This window comes from Zeus faber (genome assembly GCF_960531495.2).
Source record: "Zeus faber genome assembly, chromosome: 4".
Classification (NCBI taxonomy): Eukaryota; Metazoa; Chordata; class Actinopteri; order Zeiformes; family Zeidae; genus Zeus; species Zeus faber.
Genome location: NC_137191.1, coordinates 18,688,977 through 18,710,899, shown reverse-complemented (window position 1 = coordinate 18,710,899; position 21,923 = coordinate 18,688,977). Strand labels below are relative to the sequence as shown.

The 21,923-nt window shown below is 45.1% G+C and overlaps 1 protein-coding gene across 1 annotated transcript in view; it reads left to right on the top strand.

The window, feature by feature from the left end:
- Nucleotides 1-21,923, top strand: part of cntln (centlein, centrosomal protein) — a gene marked incomplete at both ends in the record, with an annotated part of 102,353 nt that overhangs the window by 22,836 nt on the left and 57,594 nt on the right. The window contains 4 exons of the mRNA XM_079999464.1: nucleotides 3,777-3,926; nucleotides 7,039-7,164; nucleotides 11,079-11,200; nucleotides 14,785-14,901. Of these exons, the coding sequence (XP_079855590.1) occupies nucleotides 3,777-3,926; nucleotides 7,039-7,164; nucleotides 11,079-11,200; nucleotides 14,785-14,901 (515 nt within the window). The remainder of the gene's footprint in view (nucleotides 1-3,776; nucleotides 3,927-7,038; nucleotides 7,165-11,078; nucleotides 11,201-14,784; nucleotides 14,902-21,923) is intronic.

Here is a 21,923-nt window from a genome sequence, read left to right as displayed (position 1 = left end):
CTCATTTCTTGATTCGCTCTAAGGCAGACTAATAGCCAGGCAATAATGAGTGCCCACACACATGCTCTGTGTGTGTGTGTGTGTGTGTGTGTGTGTGTGTGTGTGTGTGTGTGTGTGTGTGTGTGTGTGTGTGTGTGTGTGTGTGTGTGTGTGTGTGTGTGTGTGTGTGTGTGTGTGTGTGTGTGTGGCAATATAAAAGATAATCTAGCCATATACAATGCATGAGCTATAATCTAATATCACTCTCAAAAAATAATCAGTCTATAATTAGTTAAGTGCTGATATTTCTCTGTTCCTAAGTCAGGTAATAAAACCTTTAATTCCTTTGTCTTTTAATACTGGACGCAACTACAATAAAAGGGGTGCGGCATTCTTTATCCATTTTTTTGCAACTCAAAAAAACAACATCCTGTTTATCTTTGCAGCCCTGACAGGCAGGAGGCCATTGTGAGATTTAAACTTTTGACAGTACGCAGGACTCAACAGGACTCAAAGTATGTTTTCCCGGGCCTGGGACTGAATGTAGACCACGGATCTGCTTCATTTGTTTATACATCCTTTAATCTGAGATTAATTTGGTAATTTAGGCAGCACGTACCTTATATTTGAATTACATTTTTCTAATGGATTGTTTTTATAGCACATCATAATTATTATTGTGTGTGTGTGTGTGTGTGTGTGTGTGTGTGTGTGTGTGTGTGTGTGTGTGTGTGTGTGTGTGTGTGTGTGTGTGTGTGTGTGTGTGTGTGTGTGTGTGTGTGTGTGTGTGTGTGTGTGTGTGTGTGTGTGTGGGGCACACCGTGCCATGTCCAGAGTCAGAGACATGCTAATGTCACGGACTCCAGTGGTGTGTTTTACCAGCTCAACTGCTCTCATTAGGTGAGAGCCTCTGTGTTGCACAGCTCCCCTCATTAAGGACCCACAGCCATGTGCTGCTCAGGATAGGCGCTCACACACATCCATATGCACACGTACATACACACAGGTCAAACTGGCTGTGTGGGAGGACCCAGGGCTGCACACGCAAAGTACCGTGTATATATACACACACACACACTACATCCCATTTGCCTTTCTTTGTCCTTCCATTAAGTCTCTCTCTGCTCCACTGTCTCTCAAACACATACAAATACTTTGACCCAAGAGCCATCATCCAGAATACAAACTGCATGTGGGCTAGTGGGGGTGTGGAGGGGGAGCATCCACCTTGCCGTCGCTCGGTGCACTTTACAAAACCCCGTCGTTCCACAGATGTGTTGTGCATGTAATTGTCCGTGATGGTGTGTCAGTCTCTCCGTGTGTGCGTGTGTGTGCGCGTGTGCGTGCGTGCGTGTGTGTGTGTAGGTGCGTGTGTTTGGCAGGGGTCCCCATTCTGATTATAGCGGTTCCATAATTAACAGTGATCAGATTTGTTTTGTGGCATAAATGGTGCATGTGTAGAACATTAGGCCTGGTGAGTCTCATTTCACATTCAGCTCAAGGGCTCGACAGCAGACGGGTCATGAGCTTCAGGGAGCACAATCACAAGCCTCCCTCCATATGGTCCTGCCGCAGCCTCACCAGCGAGGGCCACGAGCGCCAGACAAGTTCCCCCAAGAACCTAATCGTGTTCAGTAATTACCGAGCACCAGCTTTCTCTCTTTTTTTTTTTTTTTTTTTTTTTTTTTTTTGCTCCCGTCCCTCCCTCTGCCCCCCCCCCAAGTCTCTTACTCTCTCATTTTCGCGCTGCGCTTGTACACTCGCTTCTCCTTTCTGGCATCTCATCATCTACTGCCTCTGCTTTTATTTATCTCTTTCACTCTGTTGCTCTTATTTGCTTTCTCTCTCTTTTTTTTTTTTTTTTTTTAATAAAGTGTTATGTATTTGTTTTTGGCCTCTTTCCTCTTTTTCCCTGGTTTCTCATCCTTTTTTCGATTTTGCTGGTGAAAAATCAGCGAAAGGAAGATAGATAGAGAGGGCAAAAAGACCTGAACACTCCCACATCAGTTAATTTGTAAATTGCTTTATGTGGCTGATGCCGAAAAACCCAGTCAGTCCTCCTGACTGCCTGGAAATTATAAATAATTGTAACAGATGCGCCAATATGGCCGGCCTCCAATAAACGAGGCCCCAGATAATTTGCCCGACCCCCTTTGACAGGCCAATTTAATAAAACGTGAACAAAATCTTCCTCACTAATAATTTATCATCCCCTCTCCTCCCCATTGGTTAAAGTTGATTACCCTGGCAGTTAACAAGGTCACGCCCAAATGTCAGGATCCTGATAATGCAATAAAAACTAGCTGGGAAAAAAAGGTGATGACATCCTGTGTGGGCCTCGTCTCTACCTGGCCTCCCTCTAAAGCGCAGCTGTGAAGGCTTCCACTTGTCAAATGCAGTGAGTTTGTGTGCCGAGCAGCGCTCCTGTTGATGCAGTCACAGTTTTTTAGACAGGTAGAAGCTATTCTTTTCTTCACACTTCTCGTTAAAGGCAGGTGAGGTGGGAAGCTGCTGTATCGTATCTCATCCGACGGTGGAGTTATGGAACATAAAACAAAGTTCAAAGAACATACGCATATGTTTTGTCTGTGTTTTGTTTATGTTGTGCTCTGAATAACAGTGGTTGTGTGAGTGCAATTCCCATACACTAAAAACTAGAGGACCCTCTATACAAATATCACAAAAATAAAATAAACAATTTGTTTTGTATTTTTTTTTAAGCTATTTGTATATTTTGGCTATATCTATATAACATTTGTGTTTGTATTTTGTAATTTAATTTATTTTTACTATTTATTTTTACTTTATTCTTATTTTGTTATTATTTTTATTCTCCATTTTTTCAGACTGTTAAGCTTTTTTAAATATATTTTCTTAATGCTAATGGTCTGCAGTGTACCGCACTAAACTTAACCAGAACAAATTCTGAGTATATATAAATGGACCTGGCAAAATAAACTATCTGATTCAGTCCTTCAGGCTGGACCCCTAATAACTAATAACATGAATTCATATAAATAGATTATTTATATATAGTATTATAATATAATATTATTGATAGTGAATACCTAGTGAATTGGGTGATACCCAATATTAATGTTATAACGTCGTGATTTTTAATACATAACTTAGCTAGTTTTAGCCACGTTTCAACAAAGCTGGCTTGCCATAGATCTTCTGGTCATAGTCTTCTGGTCACCAAAGTTTGTCGCAAGAGTTGACCCTTTATACACCGCAGGGCAGCAGAGACTTTTTCATTCAGTTTCTGACTTTCCCTAAAAAACAGTAACACTCCGTACTCCGTTGTCGCTCGTTGGATTTAGTATAAAGGCGGCTCAAGCGCATTCTCTCTTCCTATACTCCGTGCTCAAACATTTCAGTATTAAGTTAACAAATGAGTTGATGATGATGTTGACTGGAAGTTTGTTGTATTGACATACAGTAATGCACAAACAACATGAGTACTTGTCATATTGCACTAACATACCCCAAAAACAAATAACACAACTTTTATTCTGATTCCCCTACAGCTATCTTGTACTTGTATCTGGTTGAATTTAGGTTGAGGTGCTCAGGCACTTCAATTTGAGGTGGCTCCAATGGTTGACGAATGCTTTGATTGTAGCCGCCTCTCATGTAAGTCGCTTTGGACAACAGCGTGCGTCTGCTAAATGAATAAATGTAAATGTGAAAACGAATGGCTGAATAGGAGCGCGGACTTGTACGAGTGGTATTCCTAAAACTGCGGCTCTGTATATTTATTTATATGCTCTTCCTCTCTCTGCCTTGTCTCGCAGGAGTTTCAGGAGCAGATGGAATGCCTCACCGTAACACCTAGCTCCGACTCTGAGCAGGCCTCAGCCCCGGGCTCAGATCTGCTCATTTTGCCCGTGTTGAGAGCCTCGAAACCCAGCTCTGCAAGGGATTGCCCTACGAGTGGACCGCAGGTAGGTCGGACCCCCATGCGCGCATCTTAAAGACATGGAGTGGGCCCATCCCCGTCCATTACCGTGTAGCCCAGAGCACCAGAGCTTTAAAGAAGGAAGTTGCTACGAGAGTCTGCTGATGAGTCATGTGATTGATCAGACCCATTCTCTGCCAGCCCCTGTCCTCGAATAGCACACGCACACACACACACACACACACACACACACACACACACACACACACACACACACACACACACACACACACACACACACACACACACTCTCTCGCACACACTCTCGCACACACAACAGACACAGGTCCACCACCTGCTGTGACCAGAGCAGCGTGTGCTGGAGGTTTCACGCATGCCTGCGGCTCAGGCACTGCTAATTTACTGCTTCACTAGTACATATTATCAACAAAAGATCTTTGATCTCCTCAGTATTCCACTCATAAGTTTGGCAGGACGCGTTTCTAGGTGGCCTCACTTATTCCGAATCTAACCCCAAGAAGCATAATTTCATTTTTTTTTTACTGTTCTGTCCTCCTTATAGCTTCAAAGAAATTGTTCCACCTTTAATCAAGCAATTGTTTGGTGCATTGCTTCTGTTTGCCTGGGGGATTTGGCAATTCTTCGGCCGAAACGTGCACATGCACATACACTGTAAGCTGTGATGAAGGTGGGAGCTAGATTGATAATTCTACACAGTAGATAAAACAAATCTGGTTTGTGATATGTCAAAAAAAAAGCAACATAGATTCACAATAAGTTCCATGCAAATTTCATATCTCTGTTTATCCTCTCTTTACTCCGTTTCTCCAATAGGCCTCTCAGTGAGGTGGACACGTTAGGATCGGGTAACTCCAGCAACTCTCAGTGCACGCTTGCAGTGTTTGAGTACTTTTGTCAATAAAAGCCACAGGGTCTCGTCTTTTTTTCCTGAACGTTTTCTGGAGAATAATGTCCATCCTAAAAATAATGAATGGTGTGTGTGTGTGTGTGTGTGTGTGTGTGTGTGTGTGTGTGTGTGTGTGTGTGTGTGTGTGTGTGTGTGTGTGTGTGCGCGTGTGTGCGTGCGTGCGTGCGTGCGTGCGTGCGTGCGTGCGTGCGTGCGTGCGCGCAGAGCCGTGTGGTCCGTCCTGCGTCTGTGCACGTATACAGTATTTCCATTCAACCCAGGAACACGAACAAGTTGCGCTTTGAGAGCTCCAGATGCACTTGGGACCCACCGCCACAATCACAAAGGGCCCCATTTACGACGGTGACCTCTCCGGCTCTGAGCTGACGTGGAGGGGAGTGTGTGATGCGGAGGTGAAGAGAAGATAAAGCAAAAGCGAGGGAGTGCAATAGGAAAATGTTTCTCCGCGCTGGAGCTGGGGTCGCTGACATTTAACACGGAAACGCGGCCCTCTCCTCACGTTCCTGTCGCGACCGCCGTCCTTCAGTCCCCGGAGATCGTGCTGATGTTTTTCAGTGCCATTACGGGGTGTGTGAAGCTCGGGTCGGGCTGTGGTCGCCAGCCAGCTGTCGGGGAGGAGGGGGGGAGACGGTGGGAACATCTTTTCCTGCATCTTGTGCTCTTGTTTTTGTTTTTCACCCTTCGGGCTCCGTCTGGCGGAACATTAGCAGCGCTGTCCTGGTACAAAGTGTCGCACACACTCGGAGGCGTTTTTGTGTGTCCTCTGGACCTGTGGTGAGGCAGAAGGCAAGCAGCCGTCCAACTGGACCGGCGAGCATCTGCAGCGGCGGTGGCCATCTATCACTGTCCCTCTTCAACATAACACACACACACACACACACAGTTTTCCTTTGCTTCTGTCCCACACTGCGCTGACAAAACTCATCCCAATTTCAAGCAAAAGTCCATATTAACGATCCACTCACGGCTTTCATTTGGGTCGGGCCCGCTTTATCTGTCGTTTACTCTTGGTTAAATGAATTAATTTGGAGCCTCCCTTTTCGATCCCGTCGTCTGTATTTATTTATTTTTATCTCCCCAAATGAACGCTGACCAGCTAGTTGGCCTGCCAAATCTTAGGAATATGCAGATCAATCTGTTAATTAGCGACATGGAGTCATTAAGGCTGAAATGGAACAGACGGTTAGCACCCGCATGCGCACCTTGGCAGTTCAGGGCACCGGGTCACTGGAGTCGAATGTAACCCTCGGGCATTTGCCAAAACACAGACACACACACACATTTTCTAGTTCTAGTTTCCAAACACATATTTTCCAGTGTGTTTTTGCTATTGTTTTGGGTCGGTGGGGTATCAGAAAAGGTGGCAGACAAGGCGCCGTCCTCTAATCATCTTCCAACCTCCACTTTTTTCTTCACTCCTGCACTCCTCATTCACTGCAGCCCGAGCTCCGCCATACGTTTAGTCACATTCTATGCCTTCTCCTGCCATCTGGTCAGAACTGCCTGGCGCTGCGCTCATATTCATATTCCGTGAGCATATTGTTCCCACTGCTTTTCTACAGCACGGCCCCAGCACCCATCCTCTTCTTTATTTATTTTTACAGAAGAGGCTTGCTAGCAAACGCCGCACCCCCTCAGTTGGCGGCTCTTCCAGTTGTCCTATCAAGTGTAACCTGGAGGCCCCTGGTAGAGCAATTAGAGCAGCCTCCCTGCCCACCTCTTGTAATGAAGCCCGGCACATTCCGGAATCTATAGCCCCTTTAGTCTCCCCTAATGGGACATCATTATTGTCAAAGAAACAATGTAAATGGAAATGAACATACTCATTAGCCAGTCGCAGAGAGAAACCTTTGGCGCACTCTCCCTGCTACCCCCCCCGGTGCACGCGCGTACAGACACACACACACACACACACACACACACACACACACACACACACACACACACACACCTCCTTTCTGCTCCTACGCACTTCTGCTCTTACTTTCTTTATTCCTCTGGTAATGTGTTTGTTTGTGTGTGTGCGTGTGCGTGTGTAAGTGTGTTTCCCTCAAGGTGAGCGGGGAATGAAATGAACATGTATTATTCTGTTGTTGGCATTCAGTCTGCATTTCCTCAGATGCTAATTGTTGCATGGGCTTTTGACTGTCTGCGCAGTTGAAGCGTGCTCAAGCGCTCACCCCGGTGCTTCTTCGCCTACAATTCCCAGGGCGCACCTGTGCAACGGTCCAGGTCTCTTTCCCCAGCGAGCTGCATGGAGACCAGTCAGGGGAGGAAAGGAGGCCAAGCAGAGGAACAAAGGGTTCAGGACCTTGAGGAGCTCCTTCAATTGAAGGTAATCAAGATGAATGACCTGATTACACCTTGTACACCATATAACTTCATGTCACACTTTTTGTTTGTCTCTCTCTTCCTCTGTGCCTTTCTATCCGCCAGGGGTGCAAAGGATCACAAAACTCAGACATCGTGTAAGTCGTCGATCATTTTTCGGATCAGCAAAAAAAAAAAAAGGGTCAGAATTAAGCTAGTTAGAGTCGATTTTGTAGAGAAGTCTACATCTCTCAATACCCATGGTATTTGTTTATTAGCGGCTCTTCACCTCTCCAATATGGCGGACGTGCAGATGCATAGCGGTGACAAGACAGCAGCTCAGCCCAACGTGTCGTAAAGCAACAGCAACACAGCACCACGCACCGTAAAGCGGTCACTGAGCTTCAGAGTAAAACACATCATGCATCTGTCTTTATCTTCTTTTCACTGCAGCTCAGCATCGAGATCTATGGAACTATTACTTTGAAAAGTGGGAGCGGCAGTAAAACTGAATTTCATGGTTCAATGGTGTTGGTTCAATTTTGCAATTGATCCCGACCCGTACGGATCAACTACGTTCCGTTACACCACTACTATCCACCTTTATTTCTTTCTGTCGCTCTGGAGCTAGAATTAAGTACACACTGTACCTATTTGTCCTTCATTGTTTATGTCTGTTGTATGACTTAATCTAATCTCTTCCCTTCCCCTTTCTTTTTTCCTTTTTTGCTCCCTCATTCCAGGTGCAATCGCCCACCACTGGCATTTAACTAATAAGCATTTAAGAATAGATAAGTAGAAATATGTTGGCCAAACATTCACTGCAGATTCACAAACACAACAGTAAGCCGCTTATGGAGCGGTCCACCAGCGAGCCTTAACATGTATGATTTCAGCAGCAAAACAGTCATGGTCTCCAATGGTTTTAACTGCACTACTGCCTCCTTGTGAACCTCTCCAACGCTGTGTTAGGAGTGTGTGCGCGTGCACACACACACACACACACACACACACACACACAACACAGTGTGCATAGGTAGTGAAGCAGCAGGAGAGAAGCTGCGCATGCAGCAGGAATAAGGCTCGCTCGCTAAACAAATCAGCTCCGTGCATTGATCTTTTAACCTTCATTATGCACTTCACATGCAGCTTCGGCATACATGTTCCACCCACGGAGGGAACCAGAGAGTGGCTTCTTCTGAGTTTTGTGTCTCTTTTAACCCCAAATTTCTTGTCCATTCAGCATTTCATTTCATTCGTGTCCCAGCATTTGACAAGGTGACTCTTGTAGATGCAATCTACTCCAAAAACATTGGACGTCATTATCTTGTCAGAACTCAAGTGTCTGAATTACATCACTGACAAACACTTTGTAGTAATGCTTGCTGCATATACAGACGTCACGCATGGCTGTCTTATTTAATGGTGCCATTTGCGTTTATGCCAGATGAGAGGCATTTTCCCTGGAATAAAGTGATTGGCAACCTGCATTTGATCAGATTATATCGGGGCATTAGCACATCGGCATGATTTAGCGATTAAACCCGTTGACTGTTTCTAGTGCCTCCCATCAGTTGCATTTGAAACCTCACCTCCAGAATCCCACAGTACTTTACCACACCCAGTATTACTCTCCACTTGATTCAATCCAATTGTTTCCAACAGAATGCCTTTCAAATTGGGCACACCAGCCTTTAACATTGACACGTTGACCTTAGCAGCTAACAGCAGCAGACAAACAAACAATTCTCACAATAATGGCCTTGTGTTTTTTTTTTTTCTTCCTCCTACAGACTACAGACAAGTAAACATCAGCGGTTGCTCTGTAATTATTTTTCAGCTTGAGGACGTCCACAGATGTCCACAGCGACTGCATAAGGGGGGTGTATTGATCGGTGGGCAGGGGTCTGTGGCCTGACGACCAGAGCTGTGCTGCCCATGGGGAGCTCTATAAGGAGCATGGGAAGCCATGATGTGGCTAATGCCCTGCCACTCGCATAGCCCAGCCCCCTCCCCTCCGCAATCAATCAGTCAGCCTTGACTCTTCCCTGTCCTCCCCCAGCCCTGGTTCCACCAGCAAATACAACCCTGCTCTGGCCCCTTTCATTAGGGTGTTCGTGAAAGGGGCTGAGGATGGGTTGCAGATGTCCTCTGTGAATAAAGCATACTAGGAAAAAAAAAAAATCCATAGTTGTCACATAGGCTGTATGTTTTTGTGCGTGTGTGTGTGTCTGTGTGTGTGTGTGGGTGTGGGTGTGTGTCCAGCATGGGCTCATGTGCTGTCTCTGTTCTCTTTGTCCTTGTTAATAATAACAGGGTTGAGGGCTTGCATTTCCCTCTCCGCAGGGCAGCCGTGTCATATCAGCAGTAAACAAGCTCCTTCCCTTCACCAGGCGCTCGACAACTCTCCCCAGCCTTGGCCACTCAAGCAGAAACCTGCCCCACACTCTTTCTCTTTCCCCTTACACTCCTCTTCCATTTCTTTCTTCTCTTTTATTTCTCCATTGCCCCCTCACTCTCGTTTCTCCTTGTTTTGATTAGCTAGTTTTCTCTATCTCTATCTCTCTCTCTCTCTCTCTCTCTCTCTCTCTCTCTCTCTCTCTCTCTCTTTCACTCTCACTGCTTTCTCTCTGTGTTTGTCCCGCCTGTGGAAAACATCCCCCCCCACCCCATCTCCTCTGGTGTTTGAGGTCAAAATAATGGCGGGGAGCGGGCGCTCTTGTCAGGAAAATCTATATGTTCTTTTAAATTCTAAACCCAATCTTGCTGTGTTTTAATAGCTGTCAACAGTGGTATCAACAAGCCCTCAGCTGCAGGCCCACCGCCAGCACCTCCACCAATGTGCCTGTCTTTAGCTGTAGGGTAACCCCACTTAGTGAGTGCTTTTCCAATGGCAGTAGATAGGGATGCACCGATTGTGAAATTCTGGGCCGATACCGATCATAACAATTTGGCCGATAGCCAATGTTGATACCGATATTTTCCAAGTTCCCCTGAACGCAGCATCACTTACAATTTTCTGAGTTCCCATGAAGCCAGCAACACCTCCTGCTTGGAGCGAACAGAGAGACTTGTCCCCATCTTCTAAAAATCGATCGCGGATGGCGTTGTTCTCTCGGACGGTTAAAAAAAATTATAATTCTTAAATGGGTCGCCAGATATACTTTGGTGGCCGTTAATATACCTGGGTGGCCCGCCCAAGTAAAATCTGTATGTGGGGAAACCCTGGATGGCGACTGCCATCGATGAATGTTGTTTTATTTGCAGATAGGCCGATGGCAGTCAACAATGTGAAAGATCTATCAGCCAATACCGATGTGCGGCAGATAAATGGGTGCATCCCCAGCAGTAGAACACAGACACAGATGTTTGACCACTCCTCTGGCACCTTAGACTGACCGTGTAAATGCACCTGTGTAACAATGCATCTATTGGCTGTCAGATTTGAAGCTCCGTCAGTGTGTGATGTGAACTTGCTGGCGTTCTGTCAGACAAAGTGGTGAGAGCCCTCATTCACAGCAGACCTTGTAGGCTGAGCTGGCATGTTGTAAGGCCCACCACTGTGTAATACAAAGGAATTTGTGCAAAAAGTCAAGCTTTCAAAGATTGTAAATAAGCATGTGCCCTGCTTACATTGCATTACCAATCCTATATTTCCCATTATTTTCTGTGACCTATGCATCTTTTGTCATTGGTAGTTAAAAAAATCACTTGCAACTTCCAGTTCCATCAATTTTACTGCAAAAAAAATACCTACACATAAAAGTTTGCAAAAAAAATTGTAGTTTTTAGAAAGGCTGCTGCAAAGTCAATCCTCTTTGGTCACAACAATAACAAAACATCTCAGAGGGACTGATTCATTGCTTTAAATGTTGATTGTATTATTGGCAAAACATCGTTATTAAATCATTGTTCACTGCATTTTTTTGTGTCTTGTAGACAAAAGAGAATGAGGAGCTCAAGAAGGCCCATATGAAACGCCATGAACGCCTGCGTCTTATCCAGACTAACTACAGGATGCTAAGAGATCAGCTCAAAGAGATCGAGGAAGAAAATGGCTAGTGAGTATGGTGAAGATTTAACAAGTACAAAAAGTTTTTAAGGTGTAATGCAAGGCCAGCAAACAAACACACAAAAACAAAGAAAGACTTGGCAAAAACAGTGAGGATATACAAGACACATCCACACCATGTAGGACCTGCAAAAACATATTCGCTACATGTACACATGTGCAGGACCAGGGAGAACATATTCATTGCATACAGTAGAGCAGAGTACTTGCTCCATCCAGCACCAGCCAGTCAGGGATGTGTAAAAGTATATAACTCTCCTCTCCTTTTGTTAAAAGCCCATCTGAAACACTGCAGCCCTCTGAAATTGTTCACAAACAGTCCCTGGGCCCCTTTCCTCTCCCCATGTTGTCTGACAATACCTGACAGCTGGATCTGGGAAAGTGGGAATAATTCCCCCCTTTGCCTTTGAAAAGCTCTAAGGTTTTAAGCCGGAGTCAATTTGGGGCGCTTTTGCGTCAAGCGTGTGTGTGCGTCCGCGTCTCTTTTCCCCGAGTGTTCATTAGGATGTGAGAGCCGGAGGCTGAAGGTGTCTGGTCCTAGGGGGGTAAGGTGTTTGAGAAGGCCTGTGGAGGGAGGAGGAGAGCAGGGAAAGAACCATTTCCTGTCCTAAACTGCTATTTCCATCACAATTTGTAGGGGTTTCAGATAAACGAGGCAACGAGCTGGCAAAATTAATTATCCTGAACCTTCTTATATACTCCGTGTCCCTCCCCCTTTTTTTTAAATTTTAATAATTTCTTTATTTCGCACCCTTCCCCAATGAGGAGTCAATAAGGACCTTTTAAATGAAAAAAAAAAAAAATGTAACTAAGGGGAGTGTGTCTGTCGGTCGGCCGTGCGGGAGCAAAGTGTTGACCCCGTCAGCTGTTTTCTCTCCGGGTTAATTAAAGAAAACAGCAGTGCAATGTGAGCCCGTGTGAAAGTGGAGCTGGCAAGAGAGCACACTCGCACAAGGCTCTACACAGCTCAGATCAGCTCAGCGCAGCTCAACAGCATGTGTCTGAGACAGTGGGAACAAAGAGAGAGAGACAAACTCACTCAGAGTCAACACCATGTGCGCTGCTGTCGTACATTTTAGCGGGTTATCAAAGAACCTCCCCGTGAATAAGTGTACCTCGTTTTTTTTTCCACAGGTTTTAATGGAAGATCTTGGATTGCATGTGAAGCGTTGAGAATACTTTCCATTTCCACTGTTGGTGTGTTGATGTCATGCCGTAAAGTATCTGTTTGCACCGAGTGATTTGACGTGTAATTTATATAAGAGCCGCTCTGCCCTTTTGATGCGAAGCGCTCAGTGGCAGCAGCCAGTCACTCAACATCATGATCCTGGTATTTATTTGGCATTAAGTGCCAATCCATAAATGGCTCCGAAACCCACTAGGTCAACGCCAGGCTGAGTGGAACACAATTTAAAATGGTTTAAACCCTTAGGACTGGAAAGCCACACCCCTTATATGTGATGGGAGAGCGACCCCAGATCTCCTTGCATTTAGCTTTTGTCTAGTTCTTTTCAGTGGATGACATGTTGTGTTGATGCCTTTTCAGGAGGTTGCTAAAGGCGATCATTTTTTGTCCTTCCCTCACATGTTCTTTTTAGTCTTGTACTAAAACATTGTGTTTAGAAAGTGTAAGGAGACCCTGCAACTACCATGCGCTTCCTCCCATACAGAAGTGCAGCTCACAAACCCCTGTATTAAGGGCGGTTTCCGATGCCCGCTCCTGTTATGCAAGACAAAAGCCATTAGTGTTGGTTGCTAACCCTGCTGTTTCGGTCATGCCAGTTTGCAGTTTCCCGAACATCAATCTTCATCTCTCATCAGGAGAGTGAGCGATCGAGCTCCGATAGCCGGTGGCTACTGGATGTGGAACCGGCTCAGGAGTGACGTTGGCTGTGTGTAGTAACCGCTGCCGCCCAACCAATCGCCGCGCAGTCGCAGACCCCGTTGGCTCATCTGTATGCTGCTCGTGTGCAGTTGGTCAGTCCCGATGAAACCATGCTGCCATTCACCATTACCTCCATGTTCTCCCTAAATTGCATAAAAGAGAGGAAAAAGGCCAACTTGATATTTATATTAGAGGAGGGGAAAAGTTTTTAATCAGAGTTGGATGATGGGGGGGTGAGTAAATAAAATTAAAGGTTATTAAAGCATCCGGACCCTGATCAAAGTTGCGCCCATAAACAGATTCCCCCTGATTCAGAGCAATTAGCCGCAGCAGCATGGAAAAGTTCTCTCTATTTCCTCTTGCTTAATAATGGAAACTAGGATACCGTAGGGGGGAAGCACTGAGGCCTGAAGAAGATAGCGCTCTCTTGGCTCCATATTCTACATCTTTTGGTCCTGCTGTAAACAAACTTATTAAGCTTTACCATGAGTTAATAAAGCTCTCAAACACCTTTTCTAAGGCTTGCGATTGATGCGCTAGATGGATAATAACTTACAAAAACAAAATGAAAGCAAAACAGTAGGAACATGCTAATATACTCAGACTCTTCTGCGGAGTAGAATCTTGAGCCTGATTCACTGATTGCTTTTGCAATGAAACTAGAAAGTGTATCCGTCTGTGACTGTTGTAAGAAGATTCCCACAGAAGCCCTGCACTCTGGGCAAACAACTCAAGGCTACACACATGGTGGTATAAAGGAGTTCAAGGGCTCCAAATTGCTCACAGGGGCATTATCAGTATTAAATGAAAGCATTTGCCGTTTCTCAGTAGCTTCCCACTCCAGGTACCAGGGCTTAACTAGTATCAGTGCAATGTGGCGGTGTCAACATAGCCAATAATGACCACGGCAGAAAGAGCCCACCGCAATAGCAATGACACTTTCAATCCATTTCCACATCTGTACCTCATTGATTGAGTGAAAATTAGAGAGTGTGTGTGTGTGTGTGTGTGTGTGTGTGTGTGTGTGTGTGTGTGTGTGTGTGTGTGTGTGTGTGTGTGTGTGTGTGTGTGTGTGTGTGTGTGTGTGTGTGTGACAAAATGTCATTCTCTCATCTGCTTCTTGCAATCTGGATTTCTCGGTAGAAGCCATTTTAGCGTGCAAATGAAGCACTAATTGGAATTGAATGGGTGGGATTGGTAGGCTGCGCTAAGACAGATTGATGAGTTAGGTGGAGGCAAGGAGTTGCAGTGGGGAGTGTGTGTCTGCGTCTATGGAGGTTTTCTGGAGGTGTGTATTTCAAAAGGGTGTTCAATGGTAAGATGCAGTCATTGTGTGAAACATCTCATTAAGAATTCATAAGTAAGGTGTACACATTTGAATGGCCTCGTTTGCGAGTTTGCTTTTTGCCATTTTTTTTCTACATTTGCATGGCACACAGGGATTGCTACATTGCCCTGCCACATGAGCAGCGCCTTGGGCTTTTGCAAAAATGCATACGTGTGTGTCCATGATTTACCACTAAAATGTCAAAGTCAAGGCTGCTCATTTGAATACTGCTAAAGATGGCTGAATAACAAAACCCGGGTGAGACAAAGGGGCCCAATCGCCCCATGTGACCAGGCCAGAGGCAGTGAGGAGCATGTACACTACTTAACATTTTCTCGTGTGTGTGTGTGTGTGTCTCCAGTGTTAAAGGACCGAGCCAGCGTGCAGAGCCCGGGCAACTGACACAAGAGAACAGTGATGCAGTGTGGAATGAACTGACCTACTACAAACATCTCACCAAGAAACTCACCATGGAGAAGTATGTGCCTCTCTGCCTCATACATGTGCTGGGACATACTAAGAGAGCTCACACACACACACACACACAGACACACAAACACACGCTACAATGATGTACTGTATACAAATATTTTACTACACACACTATGCTACTATGCTATACAGATGTGCATAGTGTGTGTTACCTTCATCATCTCTCTGTATCTCTAACTCTCCCGTGCACATGCAACACACACACACATACACACACTGGGGCAAGCAGATACCCCCTCCCCCTCCCGATCCAAACTCTCGACCTGCCCTCCACACTTTGTCGGTGTTAAGATTTGCCCTTCCCAACTTCCAGGCAACCACCTGCCTCTCCTCATCATTATCAGTCAGCAGGAGCCAAAGTAAGATCATTAGGCTCCGTGCTCGTTTCTAAAATTGGCTGCACGGATCCACACATTAAAGTGCATGAAGCAAAATCTCTTGCCGTGTGTGAATCACATCGTATTTGTTGTGTTTTTATAATGAAGTTTTATTCAAAATGTAACTTTCTTTTTGGTGGCTCTCTAATCATGAAGTGTAATTAGCACTGTAGTCGTGTTGACAACTCAAAGAGTGTCCTCAAGCAACAGGCAACTGTCTTTATTACAGTTGTTGTTTCTCTCTCTCTCTCTCTCTCTCTCTCTCTCTCTCTCTCTCTCTCTCTCTCTCTCTCTCTCTCTCTCTCTCTCTCTCTCTGTGTACCCATTGACTTGGTTTATCCGGCCAAAGTCCCTCTTACTATGTCTCCACAACTGACCCTGCGAGACGCTACACAAGGCTTGGCCCAGAGCCACGGTCTTCACCTCTTCCCTCTTTCCTAAGCCTTAACCTCTCTTCACTTCGTTTCTTCTCTATACCACAACCCCCTACCTCCTACTCCTCCCCGTTGCCTTTTCGGTGCCCTCTGTGATGCTGCAGGAGACTAAGGCCAGAATTTTGTTACCCCCCGTCACCTCATCCACCGCCGCCCCCTCTGCTCCCCCCTGCCCTGTCCTCCTAATCCCAGCTGAGCTCATTATGATGTAGCCCGGCTGCCTTTCTCCAAGCCTGAGCTGTCTGAGCTAATTACAGGCTAGCAGCCCTAGCGCTGCTGCCGCTGCTGTCTGTTAAGGGATGTTGGTCCGCCTGTCTGCCCGCCTGCCTGCCCGGCCAGGGCTGGAGCTAAGCGGAATGGAGCAGAGCACTGGATGCTCTGGAGGCGGGGGTGGGGGGTAACACTAGGGGTCCCTGGAAACTGACCTGCAAGGGAAACCACGAGGGATGGAAAGCGCAAGGCCCCCTTTCTATCGGTGCAATTGGCCTGTCCTCTGGGCTTAGCGTTGATCCCCTTCACGCGCCCCCACCCACCTCCTCCGACAAACTCCAACCCCGTGGGCTCGTCCCTAACCAACTGCTGCAAAGTCAACTTGGCATGAGTCTCTAAACTCGTGCTTTAGAAAGAAAAACTCTCCCTCCCAGGGTATAAACACACACATACACTCACACACTTTGATGAAGGCCTTTGGCCTTTGCTCTCGCGACCATTAGCCAGCTCAGTGTGATAAACCAAGCAAAGGCAAATTGTCTTTCTTGACTCCACTCTTCCTCTATCAGCAGCTTTCTCTGTGCTGTAGTGAGTAGGATGGATGACGTTTGGGCTGTGTAATATGCAATTAAACAAGGACAGTTTCAACAAAGTGCTACTTAGCAACCTAATAAGGTAAAAAAATGTATAGCCAACAGAGCCAAAGGGGACCTGTGTTAGAGCAACAACAAGTCCTCCATCCCCGACTGTCATTATTTCAGAAAACCCCCAGTCAGTTACAACTTTCAGCCGTTCTGCTGACCGTATTAAAATGATTGTGCTTGTGAAGGTTGCGCGACATAAGTCTTAGTAATGATCCACTAATGGTTAATTACCTCCTGGCGGGTGAGGATTTTTTAGTGCCTAATAACAGTCTCTTGCAGAGATGGCCAGCTGCAGGACGATGAGAAGGCTCTTCTTAATTTCTCTGTTTTTTTCTCTCTCTGTCTCTCTTTCACTCTCGCTCACTTTCCCTCTCACTTTCCCCCCTCTTTTGTTTTCTCACTCCATAATTTTGGCACAGATGTCCCCTAACACAACCTACATAAAAAAGATAGCCCTTGCGAACACCGTTTTGAGGTCCAAATGACCGTTTCGCGAAATGAATATGGCTGCACTAACTTCTGAAGAGCGGGTCCCCGCAGAGCTGAGAATAGGTTTCACAGCTCCGGCCCCCATCTGTAGCCTCTTTACTTTCCCCGACGGAGCAAGAGGTTGAACAAGGTGAAACAGGTCTACTCTTTCCTCTGGTTCACTACCTCTCAGTGGCTCCTCTGACAGAGCCATGAACATGGCACAGGTTGCTTATAGAAACCTTGCACCTCGTACACAATTGCATATCCGCACAATTGGCTCTGCCGGAATTCATTCAAGTCAATGGAGAAGCAACACAAAATTCTTGGAGCGAAAACGTAGCACCGCTTTTTTGATAATGTATTCATTAACAACATAGTGGTGGATCTGTTCAGAAAGTTCAAACTATGCCACAACAAAGGACTGTCACAATCTAATTTTCAATGGGAAGTGGTTGTCGGCTTGGGTAAACTTACACGTTTACTGTACCGTTTTGTTAGCTTGTTTTACTCAAGACTTTTTGTGGTGGTGGTTTAAACAAAATCACAATTATTTTCAAATAAACAAAATAAGCTGTAAATAACCCACACAACAAGGCAGTTCATTCACAATTCACATTTAAACAAAATGAGACCGATAGCCGTCACTACTAGTGTACAAACACGGATGAGGCACGCACATTGATGGAAGAATTGTGTGTGCCGTTATATCAATGAGTTTAATGTCGCATTTCAAAATCATTATGCTTATCCTTCACACAGCTATGGCTTAGTGTGAAACAACCGCATTTTAATTTCATTTTCTTTCCACGGCTGTCACTAAAGATTATTTTGATATTTTAGTTATATTATGAAAATGCGCTCTTGCAAAAAAAACAAAAAACATTTGAATGTGCCTTGACACATAAATACACAATTAAGAAATTTGTACTGGATAGAAGGTTTTGCCGATATATTTGGGGGGGGGGGGGGGGGGATCGCGGGCAAGCCCCTTTCTCCCAATCCGAAGGACGTAAAAGAATAGCAATGTAATAATGTAATTTGCCATCTTTGCAAACGGCGTCGTGGCAGTTTGGTTAAAACAATTGCTTGATTTGGCGATTTAAAAGGATAGCAAATTAAAAAATAAAAGGATCAAAATGTGTAATTATCCCGCAGAAAGCCCGTCCCGGTCTGCGTCTCTGCTCCCCGGAGGAGGAGGAGATGGCGGCACCGGCGGCGGCTGCTGCTCCCAAGGGGCAGTCCCTCCACCCCCCGGTAAAAGGTGTGTCTGTTCTGCTCTGCACCACCGCATTGTTCGGAGACGACAGGTCATTAAATTAGAAAAATGAAAGGAAAAGAAATCAGCCAAAAACAACCGCCGATGGACTCAGCCAATCGCCCATTGCCAATATATTCGTCCAATCGACCTGGAGAGCCAATAACAAAGCTTAACCTCGGGTACCCCTCTTCCACCAAGGCATTTCGATGGCCGGTTCAGAGCCGGTGCCTAATCTGGAATCAGTTCTTCGCAGTTTGACAGCAAAACGCCCCCTCTCGGGGCGCACCGAGAGGGAGTGATCGAGGCTCATTTTGTGCACGTGTCTCCCTCTCCGACGGTACCACCGATGCGCACGCTAGCGATGTGCGCGCGATTGGTGCGCCAAAACAGTGTGTTTTTAGTTAAGATGTAGGTTATTTTAATTGACGTCTCCTTAGATACGTGCGTGATGGAGACACCTCCTCCGTGACTCTCTCCCTGATCACCCCCTCTCAATGCGTTATGCGCAGAAAACAATCTTAACGAGTCTACAAGTCATGCCCCACCCCCACACTGTGTTTAGTTGTTTTATTTGGAGGAACGGGGCACGTTCCGCCGATGCGGGTGCGGACGATTCACAAATTTTAAAAATATATATATGATTCCCCTTATTTATAATTCCACACTGAAATATTACCACAAGGCATTTTGTAAGCTTCTTTTTGTTTTATCATGTTATTGTAATGCACACTGACTGACAAAAAAATAAAAAAAATTTAAAATGACTGTTCGACTTTAAGAATCTCAGTCGACTGACTGGTTTCCGACTGATGATTCGACTCGTCAACTTTCAGTGGGCAGCACTAGTGAGCACCATTTTTTTTTTTTTAATCACTTCGGCAGTGCGGAATTCATGGATGTAAAATCTGGTCTGTGGATCTCTCAAGTGGACTTATTGTGAAATATTTATTATTTTATTGAGTTGGCGCACACTTTTTCATTAAATTATTAGAACGCACAAGCTGCGAGCCTGCGGGCTTGACCTCCTGCCGTCGCTCTGGAGCAGCTCTCTCCGCGGACTACCGGAGTTTGAGCCCGTTCCTTCCCTGGTTTTCAACATTCCCTACCAAATTGTCCCAATTTTCACCACAATTAAAATAATAATAATAATATTATTCTTGTTTTCAGCGCTAACATAGATGTTTATCATGTTTTGTCCCACTCATTACCAAACCAACTAAAAAACTACATATATATATACTACAAAACATAAGCAATAATAATAAGACAGGAACAATGAGATAGCTGCAGGCAGCAATACACAGGGTCCAGTTTAGTTGATTTAGGTAGGTATTACAGTATTTTGTTTCTATAAAATGCATCACAAGTTCAAGAGGTTATTTGTCACATACAAAAGATAACAAAAATCGTGGCCTTATCTCTGGACCAATCAACATGGACTTATGTCTACCTGTTTCTCTTCTGGTGTTCAGTTTTAATCCCTAAAGAACGGTGTTTTAAGAATTATGATCGCACTGTGTCACCCAGTAATTTTAGTGGTGACTTTTTTCTTGAATTACATTTTCATTAAGTTACGTTTTCATGAAATAAGAAAAACATTGTCTTTTCTGTGAGTAATTATCATTGCACAGCTTGTATTTTTCCAACGGCTCGCTGGATCTTGAACACATCACTCAATCGTACATTTGAGTGGACTCGATTCTATGTGGTCACGGGTTTTTGTGGGCTACTGTTTTTTTGTATTTTTCATGAATCCGGCAAAGTGATGGGAACCAAAGAGATAAAATATCAATCGAACAGATCTATAGACATCTACCAGGTAAGAAGGTACATAAATATAGACGTAAACACATAGTTTGTTATCTCTAACCACTACAGAGCCACGAGTCTGCAGCGCACACGGGACACAGTGCAATGTACATTCTGAATAGGAACCTGCACATTTATAGCAAATACTATGATGACGTCATACAGCGTCCTACTGTAAATCTCATCTCTTTCATTTTGTTTACGAACAGCGGCGTGTCCGTCAAGCATGACCACCTGAATACTTGGGATCAAATTTGTTTCGGTTTTTCACTCATTTCCGCTCTGTATGTGGATCAATTTGGATGAAATTTAAACCACGATATGTTTGTGACATACTGGTTTAAACGACACCTTGACCCTGTATGTAGCTCCTATCATTGTTGTGTTCCAGATACTTTTAGCCGGGTTGGACACATTTGGTGTTGAATTCATTGGACCGCGTCTGATTTTGGTCAAATTTGGTCAGTTTTTCACTAATTTCTGCTCCGTATGTGGATCGATTGCGGGCTGGACCCTTAATAATAGGAATTGTCCCCCATCCTGATGAAAAGGCAGAGACGTGTGCAGATGTAATGACGTGGCTCTCGGTCCTGTTTTACCCGTGGAAAAGCGAACCATTTTTTAGACGGTTCACAAGTTGAACCAAATGTGAACCGGCAAGAGGACCAGCCCAGAACCAGCACTAGGTTCACGTTGATGGAATGATAGTGGTGGGTCATAGTGATCTGGCCTGGCCGAGCATGTTAAGAGGTTCTGTTCTATACTGTGTTGTACCTTCCCTGTGGCAGGGCCAAGTGGGTGGAAAACTGGCCTATGGGCATCATATCATGTTATTATATTTTGATTTAGAACCTAACCCTAACCCATAGAATCAGAAGAGAAAAGGTCGAATCAGCGGTCTAAAACAACAACATACTGGAGTGTACATGTTCTATGTTCTTACTGGATAATGATCGAATGCCACTGTGATGCGAACTTGTAGGACAATATTGCACGTTTTGAAAACCCCTTTGCATTTCTTTTCAATTTCATCTCAGCATCATCAGTTTTTAAATCATCCCGGCTCTGCAACCAGTGAATCAAAAAAGGTATGGGCAATAAATTAAAACTTACTCAAGTTGTCCCTATCACTTAACATATACCATTGCCTGCCAGCACATTTAATTTGAGCTTGAGAGTCTGGCCACAGGGAGCACGCCATTGTTTTTTTTAAATTATGCAGTAAGCAGGAAGGCTAACAACCAAAACAACCTGTCCTTTATCACCAATGCATTTCACGCTAAAGGTGTAACATAAAGACCCATCTGCACCCTCAATGCCCCCTCCCTCATTCAAAACATGTCCCAACTGCACTCTGGAAGAAAATGATTTGAATTAAGTTGATCGCAAAGGCAAATAAAGTCAACCAGATCCAAGACTGTATTCTGATTAAGATTGCCTCCTGGCTGTAGCGGGTGGCTGGCAAGTTAGTGCGTGCGGGCAGGGCAGGCGAAGAATGTTGATTCGCCGTGGGATAATTTTATCTGCCTCATTATGCATCTGTCTGCGGCACACCATGTCTGAGCTTGTTAATTGTTGTTAAAGGTCTGTTGGTAAAAAGAGGCAGGGTTTATTTAGGCCCCATAAACAGAATAAACACACAGAGAGCACACTCATACTTAATATGCTATACTCCGACATCAAAGCAAAATATTAGCCAGCCATTACTGGAGGAAAGAAGCCTTTGAGATGGGTCTCGCTGCGGCAGGGGTACGGGTGCCTCAACCGAGAGTGACCATTCTGGACGTGAGCCGTTCCCCCACCGC